At 44.4% G+C, this 16,977-nt stretch overlaps 1 protein-coding gene across 1 annotated transcript in view; it reads left to right on the top strand.

Moving 5' to 3' along the window:
• The window catches only part of LOC148063729 (uncharacterized), a 35,349-nt gene continuing 18,372 nt past the window's right edge, over nucleotides 1–16,977 (top strand). Inside the window, exons 1-33 of the mRNA XM_087811821.1 lie at nucleotides 1–42; nucleotides 175–196; nucleotides 554–814; nucleotides 882–1,148; nucleotides 2,301–2,570; nucleotides 2,644–2,904; nucleotides 3,344–3,604; nucleotides 3,800–4,060; nucleotides 4,128–4,388; nucleotides 4,457–4,717; nucleotides 4,809–5,069; nucleotides 5,142–5,402; nucleotides 5,472–5,692; nucleotides 6,349–6,727; nucleotides 6,796–7,053; nucleotides 7,407–7,670; nucleotides 7,758–8,018; nucleotides 8,741–9,010; nucleotides 9,966–10,223; nucleotides 10,290–10,550; nucleotides 10,614–10,871; nucleotides 10,996–11,202; nucleotides 11,771–12,040; nucleotides 13,016–13,273; nucleotides 13,340–13,600; nucleotides 13,664–13,921; nucleotides 13,992–14,252; nucleotides 14,486–14,532; nucleotides 15,307–15,460; nucleotides 15,527–15,787; nucleotides 15,851–16,108; nucleotides 16,233–16,439; nucleotides 16,664–16,930. Coding sequence (XP_087667947.1) covers nucleotides 1–42; nucleotides 175–196; nucleotides 554–814; nucleotides 882–1,148; nucleotides 2,301–2,570; nucleotides 2,644–2,904; nucleotides 3,344–3,604; nucleotides 3,800–4,060; nucleotides 4,128–4,388; nucleotides 4,457–4,717; nucleotides 4,809–5,069; nucleotides 5,142–5,402; nucleotides 5,472–5,692; nucleotides 6,349–6,727; nucleotides 6,796–7,053; nucleotides 7,407–7,670; nucleotides 7,758–8,018; nucleotides 8,741–9,010; nucleotides 9,966–10,223; nucleotides 10,290–10,550; nucleotides 10,614–10,871; nucleotides 10,996–11,202; nucleotides 11,771–12,040; nucleotides 13,016–13,273; nucleotides 13,340–13,600; nucleotides 13,664–13,921; nucleotides 13,992–14,252; nucleotides 14,486–14,532; nucleotides 15,307–15,460; nucleotides 15,527–15,787; nucleotides 15,851–16,108; nucleotides 16,233–16,439; nucleotides 16,664–16,930 — 7,828 coding nt within the window. The remainder of the gene's footprint in view (nucleotides 43–174; nucleotides 197–553; nucleotides 815–881; nucleotides 1,149–2,300; nucleotides 2,571–2,643; nucleotides 2,905–3,343; nucleotides 3,605–3,799; nucleotides 4,061–4,127; nucleotides 4,389–4,456; nucleotides 4,718–4,808; nucleotides 5,070–5,141; nucleotides 5,403–5,471; nucleotides 5,693–6,348; nucleotides 6,728–6,795; nucleotides 7,054–7,406; nucleotides 7,671–7,757; nucleotides 8,019–8,740; nucleotides 9,011–9,965; nucleotides 10,224–10,289; nucleotides 10,551–10,613; nucleotides 10,872–10,995; nucleotides 11,203–11,770; nucleotides 12,041–13,015; nucleotides 13,274–13,339; nucleotides 13,601–13,663; nucleotides 13,922–13,991; nucleotides 14,253–14,485; nucleotides 14,533–15,306; nucleotides 15,461–15,526; nucleotides 15,788–15,850; nucleotides 16,109–16,232; nucleotides 16,440–16,663; nucleotides 16,931–16,977) is intronic.

Genomic DNA, 16,977 nt, shown 5'->3' with positions numbered 1-16,977 from the left:
ATGTGGACTTTTTATACAGCCTTCCTCCTTTCTATTACTCAGGTAATCGCTTCATTCATTATTACATTTACTATTATTTTTCACTAATTTATTTTATACTTATTCTAGTATGTTTGTGCTGTCCATCCCGGATTAATTCATAACATGCAAACTTTCCTTTTTTTCTTCTTCTAGGTGCAACAGGTTCGGGCATCAGGTGAAACATTCAACTATTTTATCGATTGCGGTCATTGGATATTAAGACGACAAAGGGCATAACGGGACTAGGCGGATTCAATCATCCACTAGAGGGCGATAAAAACATGATCAAGAGTTCAAATTAATTTATGTTGCCTATTAATTTACACTTGCTGGAATACATCAATATGTAACCTAAATATAACGGTATTATTAGGTGTAAACTTAATGTGCATAAATGTTTTTAAGTTAGTAAATGTACATTGATCTCTCAGTCGTGTAAGAATTAAAATATAGTTCATATTATTAAGCCCATGAATCAAAACAACGTTTTTGAAAAGAAAAAAAAAACAAAAAACATCACATCTCTTTCCAGGATGTAGCATTATATCAGTGACAGCTCCGGCAGCCTCCACCCTAAACGTGGTGTGGAGCAGCTACGCGGGAGCGTCGGTTTACATGCTGGATTTACGAGTGCTGAACTCCACCAACTTCGCCCCGGTGGTGGTCATGCAGCCGGCCACCAGCACCCAGAGGCTGGTCATGGGCCTGCAGTCGGGATACCTCTACGAGATCACCATCAAGGTCTTTGAGTTCTACAACGAAGTGTGTTCCGCCACCACGAGACAAATGACAGGTGAAGGAAATCGGAAAAAAAATTGAGATGATTTTTTAACTCAACTGAAAATGTTCTGTCGCAACAGTTCCCGCTCCGTCTCAATTCACGTCGGCTGAGGCCATTTCCAGCACGTCGATAAGGTTTCAGTGGATGAACGTGACCGGGGCGGACAGCTACATCTTAGAGATGGAGACGTTGTTCGCCACCCCGCCGTGGAGCTACATCCAGACGTTCACAACAGTGACAGAACAAGTGGATAACCTCACACCCTCCACCACCTACAGCTGCTCTCTTTACTCGTCCAATTCAGCCGGCAGAGGACCGAGAAGCAACACCAGGACAATCCTAACATGTGAGTCAAACTTAAGCATATCCATATCTTCCATTGAAACGTAGTATAGAACATTAAGTAGATATAGAACATTAAGTAGATATAGAACATTAAGTAGATATAGTAACATAAAACTGAAGAAATGTTTCACCATTTCTTGTCAAACATTCTAAATCTCTGTGTATGAACAATCAGAATTTAAATGTTTTTTGTGCATAGTTTTTCCAAAATAACCTTTAAAAATCAGATAAATAATTAAATACACACTATAATAGAGCCGTTTACTGTATTCTTGAGATCTGTAAACAGCTTGCTGTCGAGTAAAGTCAAATTAAGATTTTCCTTCACAGTGTATATCTAACAAAACATGTTTCTATACTTCATGTTGGCAAGAAAAAATATTGTGCTTGTCTCAATTATAAAAAGTATTTATTTATTATTATTTTTTAGAAAAAAAAACCCCCAACATTTCCATGTATTTAAAAAAAAAGACTAATGTCTTCTTGCACGCTACATGCTCGAGAAACACGCAACACATCCTCACAGTTATGAATGGACATATGGCTTACTCATATTTTTTTCAAATAGACTATAAGAAATCAGTTTTGTCCGACAAAATGTTGGAGTTTTCCTGTAATCCAACCATTTTGGAATTGCATTGATTCTTCCATCTGTGAAATATTGGGTTACACGGCAAAGTTTATCTGAATTTTTTATACAACAGACATTTTCAAAAAGGATAATTGTCAAGATTTTACTGACGGCTAGATTTATTTAGTTAAAAAACGTGTATTAATTAAGAATAAACATATGTAGTGAAATTATAGGTTCAACAGTTTGACAGGGGTTGCGAAAAATTGTTAAAATACAAAGAAAAAAAGCAAAACAACATAATAAAAAAAACGTATAAAAACGATCTCTACACAGGCCTTATTCTTTTTTTAAATAGTTTTCTCCATTTATATGTCATTTTGTTTTTCATTCTATACAAATAATGTAAGATTAAATAGAGGCAAAGATTATTCTACTTTGACAACTTTGGCTCAAATTTAATGCAATTAAGTAGATTTTTGTTGATGTTGGTTTCGTACCATTGTTGTCATGAACCAGCAGATAACTTTGTCAACAAATATTGTTGTTTTATTGCTTCTACTAATACGATCAATCCTCTAGTGGTGGAGCCTCCTGCTAACGTGAACGCTCTGATGACCGGCAAGAGTACCGCCCATGTGACCTGGGATCCAGTGGCCAGTGTCCTGCTGTACCAAGTCGCTGTGAGCGACGTTGATAATCCCGGCATTGCTCCGGTCATCAGAAACACTTCCAACACCTACATGGACATCAGTCATCTGGAGCCCTGCACCACGTATACCGTGGGCGTCTCATCGATCAACATGTTCTTAGTGCCCGGGGAGCCTTTAGAGGATTCAGTAACAACCTCTAGTGAGTACTTTGAAACTCAGGGAACTTTCTTATGGTATTGATGGCTAACCACGCTCTCGATCGACTCCTCCAGCTATTAGCCCGGTGACGAGTGTGTCCGCGACCTACAGCTGCTCCACCGGCAGAGCGACGGTCTCTTGGGGTTTGGTGTTTGGCGCCGACTCGTACCGGGCGGTCGCGGTCGACGGAACCGGCGCCGAACGCGATTGCACATCGGGAACCGACAGTTGCCAGATCTCCACGCTGAGCTGTGGCGAGGAGTACACGGTCCACGTGATAGCGATCTCTGACGTCTGTGAGAGCGCGCCAAACTTCACCACCACATTCGAGACAGGTGAGACCCGGTCCCACGTGAAGACCATAAACATATCTGATGTTTTACATCGTGTTCACCTGTGCTGCCTCACCCACCCGCTTTATGCTATCCTGTATACGACACACAAACCCATTCAGATCCAACACACCCGTGGGATACGTAACGGATTCACCTATTGTGCCATTTACCCCTTTTCACATGTTCAAGAGGGATATCTTCCCTTCCTTACACAAGCACATGCTAACCTAGCAAGCTACGAAAGATAGGAAAAACAAGTGGCCACATACCAAATATACTTTCATATTAGACGTAAGGTGTGTTTATAACTTAAGGTAGAGTTTTTTAGGGATTCTGTTGTGTCTAAAGAGATAAACGTTGTCTTAACTTATATAACGCAAATGTAAGTGCTCATCAAGACGATCCAAACCTGACAGTAAACCTATGATTCCCATCGCAGTGCCCTGTGCTCCGAAAAATCCCCAGGCGTCCCACGAGTGCGGCTCCAATGTGATCGTCTTCACCTGGGAGCCGACCAGCAACACCTTCTACTACGTGGCCACCGCCACGGACAACAACGGCGCGGTGACCGAGTGCAGAACACCAGGCAACACGTGCTACTTCACCAGCACCGCCTGTGGTCAGTTCTACACGTACAACGTGTATGCGGTCAGCACTGGGTGCAACAGCGAGGTCAGCCAGCCAGAGTTCATCCGCACCTGTAAGTACTTTAAACCTATGAAAGATTATTTAGACCAAAGTCTACCTATTTGTTATTGGTGGATCGCAGGATCCTAAAACCCCTTAAAACAGCCCAAACAACACTGATATGAAATATCATGGATAAAACGAAAGGACAGGGATTTTATTTTAAAGGTTCAAGGACCTGATTCTCCCTTTTTTTTCTTCTTTCCAGCTCCTTGTCGGCCTACAAATATCAGGACTTCAGATGATTGTAGCACAGAACGGCTGGTCACAACCTGGGATCTAGCTGAAGGAGCTCAATACTACACTGTAGAATTAAATGGCAACATCGGAGACTTCTATAACTGCACGACCAGCTACAACAACTGCACAATCGAAGGTATTCCCTGTGGAGAACACCTTAGTGTGTGGATCGTTGCCTCCAATGACAACTGCTCCACCAACAAAATCCTGGGACAAGTAGCTTCCTCGGGTAAGAGTCGGATCATTTTAACCCGGACTCCAGACTTGTTTTGAAATGAACTTCATCTTCTGTTCAGTTCCATGCATGCCATCAAACGTGTCAGTGATTGGAGACTGCAACCAGGATTCTGCCGTCCTGAACTGGACCTCCAGCCTGGGCTCTGTGATTTACACTGCCGTCTCTTGGGATTCTGATGGAAATTATTACAGCTGCATTTCAATGGACACTAACTGCCTGATGGAGCGTTTGAGGTGTGGACAGAACTACACCGGCATGGTCATAGGAAACAACTTCTTTTGCAACAGCTCGAACAGTCATCACATTTCGTTCTCGACAGGTCTGTGACCAACATTGGGCTAATTCAAGCTATGCGACATTACCAGCGACTTCTTTTCTTTCATTCAGGCGCATGTGGTCCGGGCAGTATTCAGGCGATGAGAGATTGTGACCAAAACAATGCCAGGATAGTCTGGGGGGATCACCAGTTAACCGGCAGCTACACAGCTCTGATAGAAGACCAGACTGGGGCCAAACTCAACTGTACGAGCGACACTGTCAACAGTTGTTCGATCGACTCTCTGCCATGCGGTCGGAGGTATAACGTCAGTGTCAAATACGACGATGGGAAGTGTCCCTCAACCTCACAAACCATCAGCATGGACTCTGGTACGTTGTTGTTTCTCCATTAAAACGCTGGCGGTTTATAGAAAATGTACCTTTAACTCATCATTGGATGAAACAAATCCTTTCCTTTCAGTGCCTTGTGGTCCAGAGTCTGTGGGAACCAGCATGGCCTGTGATTCAGGAGATCTGACGCTCTTCTGGAACATTTCTTCTCCCGCTGACAACTACACGGCCACCATCTCGTCAGACATGGCCGGACCAATGCAATGCAACTCCACGACCACTTCCTGCACCATAGGAGGTCTGGACTGTGGGAGCCGCTACACGGCAAAAGTAACATCCATCACCGGCGCATGCCAAAGTTTACCCAGCCCAGAGGTCAACGTGAAAACACGTGAGATAGATTAGCTATTGATGTGGAGTTTAAATAGTCAAGTGAGACAGATTTCCTTCCTTCATCCTGCAGATCCATGTCCGCCGACCAATGTTGCAGCAGAGTACAGATGTGCTCCTCAATCTGTAGACGTGTCATGGGTTGCCAGCAATAACTCCAAGTATTATGTCGCGGAAGCAGTGAGCAGCTCAGGCCATGTAACTCAGTGTGTGAATAACCAGACGTCCTGCAGTTTCTCTGGCCTCCACTGTGGGGAGGTGTACAACATCACTGTGGTGGGAGCGGACGACAACTGCACTGGACAACAGAGCGACACGATTTCCCTCGACACCGGTATCTGCTCCTTTGCAAACATCTTTTTCTTCCTTGGGGCCTAAGTTACATTCACGTTTACTTTTTCAGAACCGTGTGTTCCCATGAGCGTCAGCAGTCAGGTGCACTGTGGATCCCGCACTGCTCAGGTGTCCTGGGCTCAGAGCTTAAACGCACAGAGCTACTCGGTAAGAGCGACCAGTGCGGGACACACACTCACCTGCAACAGCTCCAGTACCAACTGCACCCTGGGTGGACTTCACTGCGGACTGGCGTACGACATCGTCGTGTCAGCGACTGACGGACTCTGCGTCAGCGACTACAGTTCCGGCTTCAGACAAGAACCTTGTAGGTTTACCAGACATTTTTGTAAAGAAGACAAGATTGTTATTTTTCTCCCCAAACACGGCAATAACTTTCTATTAAATGACAAACAATATACACCTAAACTTCACATCTAGATAAATACATTACATACTGGACATGGCAGTCTGAATTTACACTATTTACGACTAATAACTAGGGCTGAAAGAGTTTTCAAATTTCCATTGTGATTTAATACAATGCAATTGTTTTAAAAGCAGTGGCTGCAATTTTACCCATATTCCATTGGTGTAGACAGGTCCATTTCGATTTTTGCTCTCTTAGTTGTGTAATTTCAAAATTGATTTATTGTCTATTTAAGGTATAGCTTGGAGTGATGTGTTATTAAACTTTTATTTTTTCAAAATTTAAATAAAGATATTTTACTAAAGCATTTAATGTTTCAAACAAATCATCTTCTCTTTCTTTCTTAATAATACGCACGCCGAGAGGTGTGACAAATATATATAACAAACAAATATATATAAAAATAATTGCATTGTGAATCGCAATTGCAATATTGGTTAAAAAATAAATAAATAAAAAGAATCGCAATTTCATCCACAAATCGTTCAGCTCTAAACCTATTTGAAAATGGCAAAAATATATCCAAATTAATATTTCAACTCTAAGAGACGGAGCCACCAACACATACATCTGGTCAGGGAACCATAATTTACCGGCAGGATGTATTCACAAATATTATTCTGTTTTTCTAGTCCCGTGCTCCCATGTCAACATGAACACATCCTTGTGCTGCGAGAGCAACAACCTGACCGTCAGCTGGAACAGTTCCGGCTCTGGCTCGTCGGGCTACAGCGCCTCAGCAGTGTCGTCCGTCGGGGAAGAATTCACGTGCCAATCGTACAGTCCCAGTTGTGTCCTGAGCGGTCTGCGGTGTGGAGAAACGTATAACGTGTCTTTGACAGCTCCCTCCGGTGGCTGCGGTCAGCAGAACAACATGTATGAAATCGTACAAACAGGTAATAATGTCATCACCAGAAATATCAGGAAATTATAATATTTTTACGAATTTATTTTCTACTTTCAGGCCCGTGCCCCCCACAGGGCTTACAAGCGGACTCTAACTGTGCCTCAGACTCCATCCATGCGTCCTGGACAGCCGTACTTGAAGCAACTTCCTACACAGCCATATTAACGGGACCGAATGGTGTCTCTGACACCTGCCACTCTTCAAACCCCACCTGTTCCTTCACAGGGGTTCAGTGTGCCACACAGTACAATATCTCGGTGACATCTGATGACGGCCGATGCACCAGTTCTCCCGCTCAAGTAGTTATGACAACAAGTATGTTATAATTCATGTTGTCATTATATAATTCATGGTAAAAATATAAGTCTTGTTGTAATGTAATGTTATAAAACTAAAGGACAAAAAAGGTTAAAAAAAAATCCCAATATGAATCAAAGACAATTTTTTTTTAATAAAAATGTCATTATTATTTAACTTTTCGTAAACAGAAATACAATTCTTCGTTTTATTTTAAATATATTTAAACATTTGCCTTTATATAATAATATATAAACACTCCTTTATATTACAGAATACATTTAAAAAAATAAAAAAATGTGTAATGCCTTCAACTAAACCAAAAGACTAGTCCTGACTCACGTTGCACGTCTACGTTTGTCTTCATCCAGGACCATGTGACTCTACAAACGTGACCACTTTCCTCCACTGCGGGTCAAACCTAGCGACGGTGTCCTGGGGTGCTGCGGCTCCAGGTGTCGTTCACGACGTCATTGCTCAAGAGCACGGGTCACAGCAGCAGACCTCCTGCAGCAGCAATGCTACCTCATGTCAACTCGACCAACTGCAGTGCGGTAAGACGTATAACCTGACGATTCGAGCGGAAGACACCGTCTGCAACAGCACACTCGGTATCACAGAGGTACTGACCACAGGTAGGTTCACCTGGGATAACCAACTCCACGGCTTTTCTTTTCAACAAGACCTTGTACTGACGAACACGACTGCTTCATTTCTTACAGCACCGTGCTCGCCTTCTGTCCAGAGCAGCAACTTGATCTGTGGAACAAACATCTCCACTGTATCATGGCTGCCAGTGGCTGACGCTACAGGATACACAGTCAACGCTACAGGGACGAGTGGACACGCAGTCTGCTGCCACTCACCAGCGACTTCATGCGATCTGGAAGATCTTCTATGTGGTGAAAACTATACAGTCACCGTCGTTGCACAAGGAGACCAGTGTGGCAGCGCACCAGGCCCGAGCTCAATCCTCAGCACAAGTGAGTGGCTCTGCTTTTATTTTCTTATTTTGTGAATAAATAAGTCAACATGTTAGTCTGGGATTTAATACGGAAGACATTTTTCTTTATATGGGTGTTTTTTTCTGTTTTAATCAGAATCACAATAATAATCAGAAGGAACTAGGATTTTTTTTGTTTTTTAAACTCAGGAATTTCATCGTGGTGAAGTGGAAAATGCGAGTGGGATTTGAGCGCAGAAGTCAAATATCATGATATATCGTTGATGAAGCTAATTGCAATATACAGAATATCGCAGATATCATGATATAGTCATTAACACGGGCGAAATATCGTATTGTCAGTTACCCAGTTACACATTTTTTATTCATATATCACAAGAGTTAAACACTGTTCTTTCTCACGTCTGTTTCTCCAGGTGCTTGTCCTCCACAGAACATCTCTGTTAACCAGTCTTGTACTGAGGTGAGCGTGTCTTGGTCTGACGTCCCCGGAGCTGATTCATATGTAGCGACAGCAACAGCGAGTGATGGACACACACACACCTGCAGCTCAAACATGAACCACTGCTGCAACTTCACTGATCTTCACTCTGGAGAAACTTACAATGTGTCAGTTGTGACGGTGGACAGAGGCTGCTGGAGTGAACCCAGCTCCTCTGTGGACGTGACAACAGGTGTGAGGAGAACATCTTTATATGTTAAGAATACATTCAATAACAACTTTCCTTTCCATCATCCCAGCTCTCTGTGCATCCTCAAACCTGACGGGAGAGTTCAACTGTGAGACAGACACGGCGACTCTTCAGTGGGACCAAAGTCCAGAGCCAGGGGTCTCTTACACTATTGAAACAGAGGTGATCGGTGGGACACTCCCTCCATATCAAAACACTACCACAGACACTTCCATCACCATGACCCACCTCATGTGTGGCCAAAGATACTCTTTCAAACTGGCCACAGAGAATGGAAACGGCGATACTCGCTACAGCTCACCTTTAGAAATAACCACAGGTAAGATTAAAAGGACACAAATATGTCATTTAGGTTCTCATTCATCCAGCTTATGGTTTAACAGCATCGCTACTGAACTGATTCGAGTTTTGAGAAGATGTTCCACCTCTCATTCAAAAGGCTTCTTCTATCTTCTGCCGCTTATCCGGGTTCAGATCACGGTGCAGCAGCTTCAACAGGGAGGCCCAGACTTTTCTTTACGCCCGTCTCATCCGGTTCTACTCCAGGCCTCTCCCGGATTATCTTGCTTCTCACTGTATCTCTAAGAGAGAGCTATCCTAAGGAGGAACTCATTTCGGCCACTTGTAAAGTCCTGTAAACTAAACAGCTGCTTCACAAGCATATGGTTTAACACGGGGGAGCCACTTTCTTGTGTCAGGACTGGGTCGTCCATCTCCACTTAAAGGACACTTGTTGGAGGACAGCAATGTACAGGAGCTGGCTAGAGAGGACAGAGGGTTTGAAATGGAAGGAGATCTTCATTAGAGATGGGGGTCTTAGGCATAACCTCTCAGTTACTTATACCGAGTGCTGAGCTCTCTCTATTGAAAATTGCCAAAACATCCATACCTAGTATAATGAGATGGTCCTCCTAAATGTTCTCTGCCTTGCCTCTAGCAAGATATATATTGGCTCCTCAGACCAGCTTCTTTGGAACTGAAGAAGTCTCTTGGACAAGAAGTAAAATGTCTTCCCAAAACTACACAGTCCAGTTGCCTCGCCCAGTTTGTACCCCTTGTTTGCAATAACAACATGTCAACACATTTGTCTTATTTTGTTTTTACAATTGAAATGCAGGTTTAATTAGAAGTTTATTTTATTTTGAATTCAAAATAAAATCAATAGAATGTATTGTTGCTTATTCAAACTTAATGGGTGGTAACAATTTATATTGAATGCTAGAAAAAAAGAAGCTTCTAATAAAATATATTTTTTAAAATCTTGATTTGTCCAGCTCCCTGCCAGCCTACAAACTTCAAAGCCAAGGTGGATTGTGGGACAAACAGAGGGAACTTCTCATGGGTTGAGAGCACAGGAGCGAGTTTCTACACTGTCCAGGTGACAGGGGAGCACGGTCATGTGGCGTCCTGCTCGTCTGACGAATCCTCCTGCTCTGTTAAGCTTCACTGTGGTCGCTCATACTCGGCCACACTACTGGCGTCCACAGAAGGTTGCAACAGCACGAAGCACGCTGATATTCAATTTGATTCTGGTGAGATACACACACATATTGCGTGTTTGTTGAACCTGACACTGATCTAAAACACTTCTACCACAGCTCCCTGTCTTCCCGACGATGTCGACGCCATACTAGATTGTGAAACCAATGTGATGAATGTGAGTTGGACAAAGACAGTCGGCACCGACAACTACACGGCGTGGGCCATCGGCTGTGATGGCAGCAGAACCTCCTGCAACACCAGCTCCAACTTCTGCCTCATCCACGACCTGCAGTGTGGTCAAGTCTATGAAGTGGCCGTCACTTCATCATCCATCCACTGTGACATCATAGCAGGCTCTGACTACAAGGTCCAGACAGGTGAGTTGATGTGTGTTTCTAATCCAGATAATGTGTAGCAACATTTGACGTTTGTATCATCAGCTCCCTGCAAACCTGAGAACACGCTCGTGGAGCAGAATTGCAGCACCGACACTTTAACAGTCAAGTGGAACCAGATGAGTAAAGACCAGAACTACACTGTTACGGCTACATCTGCTTCAGGAGTCAACTCCACCTGCCACACAACAGAAAACCTCTGTCCCTTTCTGAACTTGAGCTGTGATCAACTGTACACCTTCACTGTGACGGCACTCTCCAACGTGTGCATGAGCGAGATGAGCAGCGTTCAGACACACACTGGTACACACAGCCTGCCTCCAACAACGACACACGTCTACTTTATTTGTGACTATATATTTCTCCTGCACAGGTCCATGTCCTCCTACTAGTGTGTCCACTTCAATGAACTGTACCTCTGGTGAAGCACGGGTCAGCTGGAGCTCTGCAGCTACGGCCTCCTCCTACAGAGTCATGGCGACCTGCAGGGACGGTCACAACAGTTCTTGCAGTGCTATGGGCACGTCCTGTCTTCTTCAAGACCTGATGTGTGGACAAGAGTACACAGTTGTAGTAGCAGCCATTGATACTGGGTGTCCCGGCCCTGCCAGTACCCCGGCCACACTGACCACAGGTGAGTCAATGTTGATGTTGAGATCCATAGCAAGTTAAACTTCATGTGTTTACTCCAAAAAATGTCTTCTTTTTTCTTTAATCAGTGTGCTTTGATACACAACCTACTTACTCATGTTATGTGATGTTTTTGTCTAAATGCATTTTAAAAATATCTTACTTCAGATTGTCTGAGGTGGCTCTTGTTTTTCATTCATATATTGTTAGAGATAAACACTGTTCTTACTCACGTCTGTTTCTCCAGGTGCTTGTCCTCCTCAGAACATCTCTGTAAACCAGTCTTGTACTGAGGTGAGCGTGTCTTGGTCTGACGTCCCCGGAGCTGATTCATATGTAGCGACAGCAACAGCGAGTGATGGACACACACACACCTGCAGCTCAAACATGAACCACTGCTGCAACTTCACTGATCTTCACTCTGGAGAAACTTACAATGTGTCAGTTGTGACGGTGGACAGAGGCTGCTGGAGTGAACCCAGCTCCTCTGTGGACGTGACAACAGGTGTGAGGAGAACATCTTTATATGTTAAGAATACATTCAATAACAACTTTCCTTTCCATCATCCCAGCTCTCTGTGCAACCTCAAACCTGACGGGAGAGTTCAACTGTGAGACGGACTCAGCGACTCTTCAGTGGGACCAAAGTCCAGAGCCAGGGGTCTCTTACACTATTGAAACAGAGGTGATCGGTGGGACACTCCCTCCATATCAAAACACTACCACAGACACTTCCATCACCATGACCCACCTCATGTGTGGCCAAAGATACTCTTTCAAACTGGCCACAGAGAATGGAAACGGCGATATTCAATACAGCTCACCTTTAGAAATAACCACAGGTAAGATTAAAAGGACACAAATATGTCATTTAGGTTCTCACTCATCCAGCTTATGGTTTAACAGCATCGCTACTGGACTGAGTAGAGTTTTGAGAAGATGTTCCACCTCTCATTCAAAAGGCTTCTTCTATCTTCTGCCGCTTATACGGGTTCAGATCACGGTGCAGCAGCTTCAGCAGGGAGGCCCAGACTTTTCTTTACGCCCGTCTACTCTGGTTCTACTCCAGGCCTCTCCCGGATTACCTTGCTTCTCACTGTATCTCTAAGAGAAAGCCCATCCATCCTAAGGAGGAACTAATTTCGGCCACTTGTAAAGTCCCGTAAACTAAACAGCAGCTTTACAAGCATATGGTTTAACACAGGAGAGCCACTTTCTTGTGTCAGGACTGGGTCGTCCATCTCCACTTAAAGGACACTTGTTGGAGGACAGCAATGTACAGGAGCTGGCTAGAGAGGACGGATGGTTTGAAATGGAAGGAGATCTTCACAATCCTTCTCTCATTAGAGATGGGGGTCTTAGGCATAACCTCTCAGTTACTTGTAATAGAGTGCTGAGCTCTCTCTATTGAAAACTGCCAAAAACTTCCATACCTAGTATAATGAGATGGTCCTCCTAAATGTTCTCTGCCTTGCCTCTAGCAAGATATATATTGGCTCCTCAGACCAGCTTCTTTGGAATTGAAGAAGTCTTTAGTACAAGAAGTGAAACGTCTTCCCAAAACTCTACACAGTCCAGTTGCCTCGCAATTGTACCCCTTGTTTGCAATAACAACATGTCAACACATTTGTCTTATTTTTTTTTTTACAATTAAGATGCGGGTTTATTTACAAGTATATTTTATTTTGAATTCAAAATAAAATCAATAGAATGTATTGTTGCTTATTCAAACTTAATGGGTGGTAACAATTTATATTGAATGCAAAAAAAATAAAAGCTTCTAATAAAATGTATTTTTTAAATCTTGATTTGTCCAGCTCCCTGCCAGCCTACAAACTTCAAAGCCAAGGTGGATTGTGGGACAAACAGAGGGAACTTCTCATGGGTTGAGAGCACAGGAGCGAGTTTCTACACTGTCCAGGTGACAGGGGAGCACGGTCATGTGGCGTCCTGCTCGTCTGACGAATCCTCCTGCTCTGTTAAGCTTCACTGTGGTCGCTCATACTCGGCCACACTACTGGCGTCCACAGAAGGTTGCAACAGCACGAAGCACGCTGATATTCAATTTGATTCTGGTGAGATACACACACATACGATGTGTTTGTTGAACCTGACACTGATCTAAAACACTTCTACCACAGCTCCCTGTCTTCCTGACGATGTCGACGCCATACTAGATTGTGAAACCAATGTGATGAATGTGAGTTGGACAAAGACAGTCGGCACCGACAACTACACGACGTGGGCCATCGGCTGTGATGGCAGCAGAACCTCCTGCAACACCAGCTCCAACTTCTGCCTCATCCACGACCTGCAGTGTGGTCAAGTCTATGAAGTGGCCGTCACTTCATCATCCATCCACTGTGACATCATAGCAGGCTCTGACTACAAGGTCCAGACAGGTGAGTTGGTGTGTGTTTCTAATCCAGATAATGTGTAGCAACATTTGACGTTTGTATCATCAGCTCCCTGCAAACCTGAGAACACGCTCGTGGAGCAGAATTGCAGCACCGACACTTTAACAGTCAAGTGGAACCAGATGAGTAAAGACCAGAACTACACTGTTACGGCTACATCTGCTTCAGGAGTCAACTCCACCTGCCACACAACAGAAAACCTCTGTCCCTTTCTGAACTTGAGCTGTGATCAACTGTACACCTTCACTGTGACGGCACTCTCCAACGTGTGCATGAGCGAGATGAGCAGCGTTCAGACACACACTGGTACACACAGCCTGCCTCCAACAACGACACACGTCTACTTTATTTGTGACTATATTTTTCTCCTACACAGGTCCATGTCCTCCTACTAGTGTGTCCACTTCAATGAACTGTACCTCTGGTGAAGCACGGGTCAGCTGGAGCTCTGCAGCTACGGCCTCCTCCTACAGAGTCATGGCGACCTGCAGGGACGGTCACAACAGTTCTTGCAGTGCTATGGGCACGTCCTGTCTTCTTCAAGACCTGATGTGTGGACAAGAGTACACAGTTGTAGTAGCAGCCATTGATACTGGGTGCCCCGGCCCTGCCAGTACCCCGGCCACACTGACAACAGGTGAGTCAATGTTGATGTTGAGATCCATAGCAAGTTAAACTTCAAGTGTTCACTCCAAAGCTTTTCTTTTCTTTTTTTTAATCAGTGTGCTTTGATACACAACCTACTCACTCATGTTATGTATTGTTTTTGTCTAAATGCATTTTAAAAATATCTTGTCTGAGTTGGCTCTTGTTTTTCATTCATATATTGTTAGAGTTAAACACTGTTCTTACTCACGTCTGTTTCTCCAGGTGCTTGTCCTCCGCAGAACTTCTCTGTAAACCAGTCTTGTACTGAGGTGAGCGTGTCTTGGTCTAACGTCCCCGGAGCTGATTCATATGTAGCGACAGCAACAGCGAGTGATGGACACACACACACCTGCAGCTCAAACATGAACCACTGCTGCAACTTCACTGATCTTCACTCTGGAGAAACTTACAATGTGTCAGTTGTGACGGTGGACAGAGGCTGCTGGAGTGAACCCAGCTCCTCTGTGGACGTGACAACAGGTGTGAGGAGAACATCTTTATATGTTAAGAATACATTCAATAACAACTTTCCTTTCCATCATCCCAGCTCTCTGTGCAACCTCAAACCTGACGGGAGAGTTCAACTGTGAGACAGACACGGCGACTCTTCAGTGGGACCAAAGTCCAGAGCCAGGGGTCTCTTACACTATTGAAACAGAGGTGATCGGTGGGACACTCCCTCCATATCAAAACACTACCACAGACACTTCCATCACCATGACCCACCTCATGTGTGGCCAAAGATACTCTTTCAAACTGGCCACAGAGAATGGAAACGGCGATATTCAATACAGCTCACCTTTAGAAATAACCACAGGTAAGATACAAACACAACATACAACAAAGTCATATGTATACAGGACCACAATGTAGACATTAAATTGTGGTCCTGGCTAAAAAAGTCAAGTTTCTGAGATTCATTTTAATTTACATGACCAGCTCCCTGCCAGCCTACAAACTTCACTGCCAGGGTGGATTGTGGGACAAACAGAGGGAACTTCTCATGGGTTGAAAGCACAGGAGCGAGTTTCTACACTGTCCAGGTGACAGGGGAGCACGGTCATGTGGCGTCCTGCTCGTCCAATGACTCCTGCTGCTCTGTTAAGCTTCACTGTGGTCGCTCATACTCGGCCACACTACTGGCGTCCACAGAAGGTTGCAACAGCACGAAGCACGCTGATATTCAATTTGATTCTGGTGAGATACACACACATACGATGTGTTTGTTGAACCTGACACTGATCTAAAACTCTTCTACCACAGCTCCCTGTCTTCCCGACGATGTCGACGCTATACTAGATTGTGAAACCAATGTGATGAATGTGAGTTGGACAAAGACAGTCGGCACCGACAACTACACGGCGTGGGCCATCGGCTGTGATGGCAGCAGAACCTCCTGCAACACCAGCTCCAACTTCTGCCTCATCCACGACCTGCAGTGTGGTCAAGTCTATGAAGTGGCCGTCACTTCATCATCCATCCACTGTGACATCATAGCAGGCTCTGACTACAAGGTTCAGACAGGTGAGTTGGTGTGTGTTTCTAATCCAGATAATGTGTAGCAACATCTGACGTTTGTATCATCAGCTCCCTGCAAACCTGAGAACACGCTCGTGGAGCAGAATTGCAGCACCGACACTTTAACAGTCAAGTGGAACCAGATGAGTAAAGACCAGAACTACACTGTTACGGCTACATCTGCTTCAGGAGTCAACTCCACCTGCCACACAACAGAAAACCTCTGTCCCTTTCTGAACTTGAGCTGTGATCAACTGTACACCTTCACTGTGACGGCACTCTCCAACGTGTGCATGAGCGAGATGAGCAGCGTTCAGACACACACTGGTACACAAAGCCTGCCTCCAACAACGACACACGTCTACATTATTTGTGACTATATATTTCTCCTGCACAGGTCCATGTCCTCCTACTAGTGTGTCCACTTCAATGAACTGTACCTCTGGTGAAGCACGGGTCAGCTGGAGCTCTGCAGCTACGGCCTCCTCCTACAGAGTCATGGCGACCTGCAGGGACGGTCACAACAGTTCTTGCAGTGCTATGGGCACGTCCTGTCTTCTTCAAGACCTGATGTGTGGACAAGAGTACACAGTTGTAGTAGCAGCCATTGATACTGGGTGTCCCGGCCCTGCCAGTACCCCAGCCACACTGACCACAGGTGAGTCAATGTTGATGTTGAGATCCATAGCAAGTTAAACTTCAAGTGTTCACTCCAAAGCTTTTCTTTTCTTTTTTTTAATCAGTGTGCTTTGATACACAACCTACTCACTCATGTTATGTATTGTTTTTGTCTAAATGCATTTTAAAAATATCTTGTCTGAGGTGGCTCTTGTTTTTCATTCATATATTGTTAGAGATAAACACTGTTCTTACTCACGTCTGTTTCTCCAGGTGCTTGTCCTCCGCAGAACATCTCTGTAAACCAGTCTTGTACTGAGGTGAGCGTGTCTTGGTCTAACGTCCCCGGAGCTGATTCATATGTAGCGACAGCAACAGCGAGTGATGGACACACACACACCTGCAGCTCAAACATGAACCACTGCTGCAACTTCACTGATCTTCACTCTGGAGAAACTTACAATGTGTCAGTTGTGACGGTGGACAGAGGCTGCTGGAGTGAACCCAGCTCCTCTGTGGACGTGACAACAGGTGTGAGGAGAACATCTTTATATATTAAGAATACATTCAATAACAAC

The sequence above is a fragment of the Callionymus lyra genome, chromosome 16 (genome assembly GCF_982586985.1).
Source record: "Callionymus lyra chromosome 16, fCalLyr1.hap1.1, whole genome shotgun sequence".
In the NCBI taxonomy this organism is placed as follows: Eukaryota; Metazoa; Chordata; class Actinopteri; order Syngnathiformes; family Callionymidae; genus Callionymus; species Callionymus lyra.
This window is presented reverse-complemented; position numbering and strand designations above follow the sequence as displayed.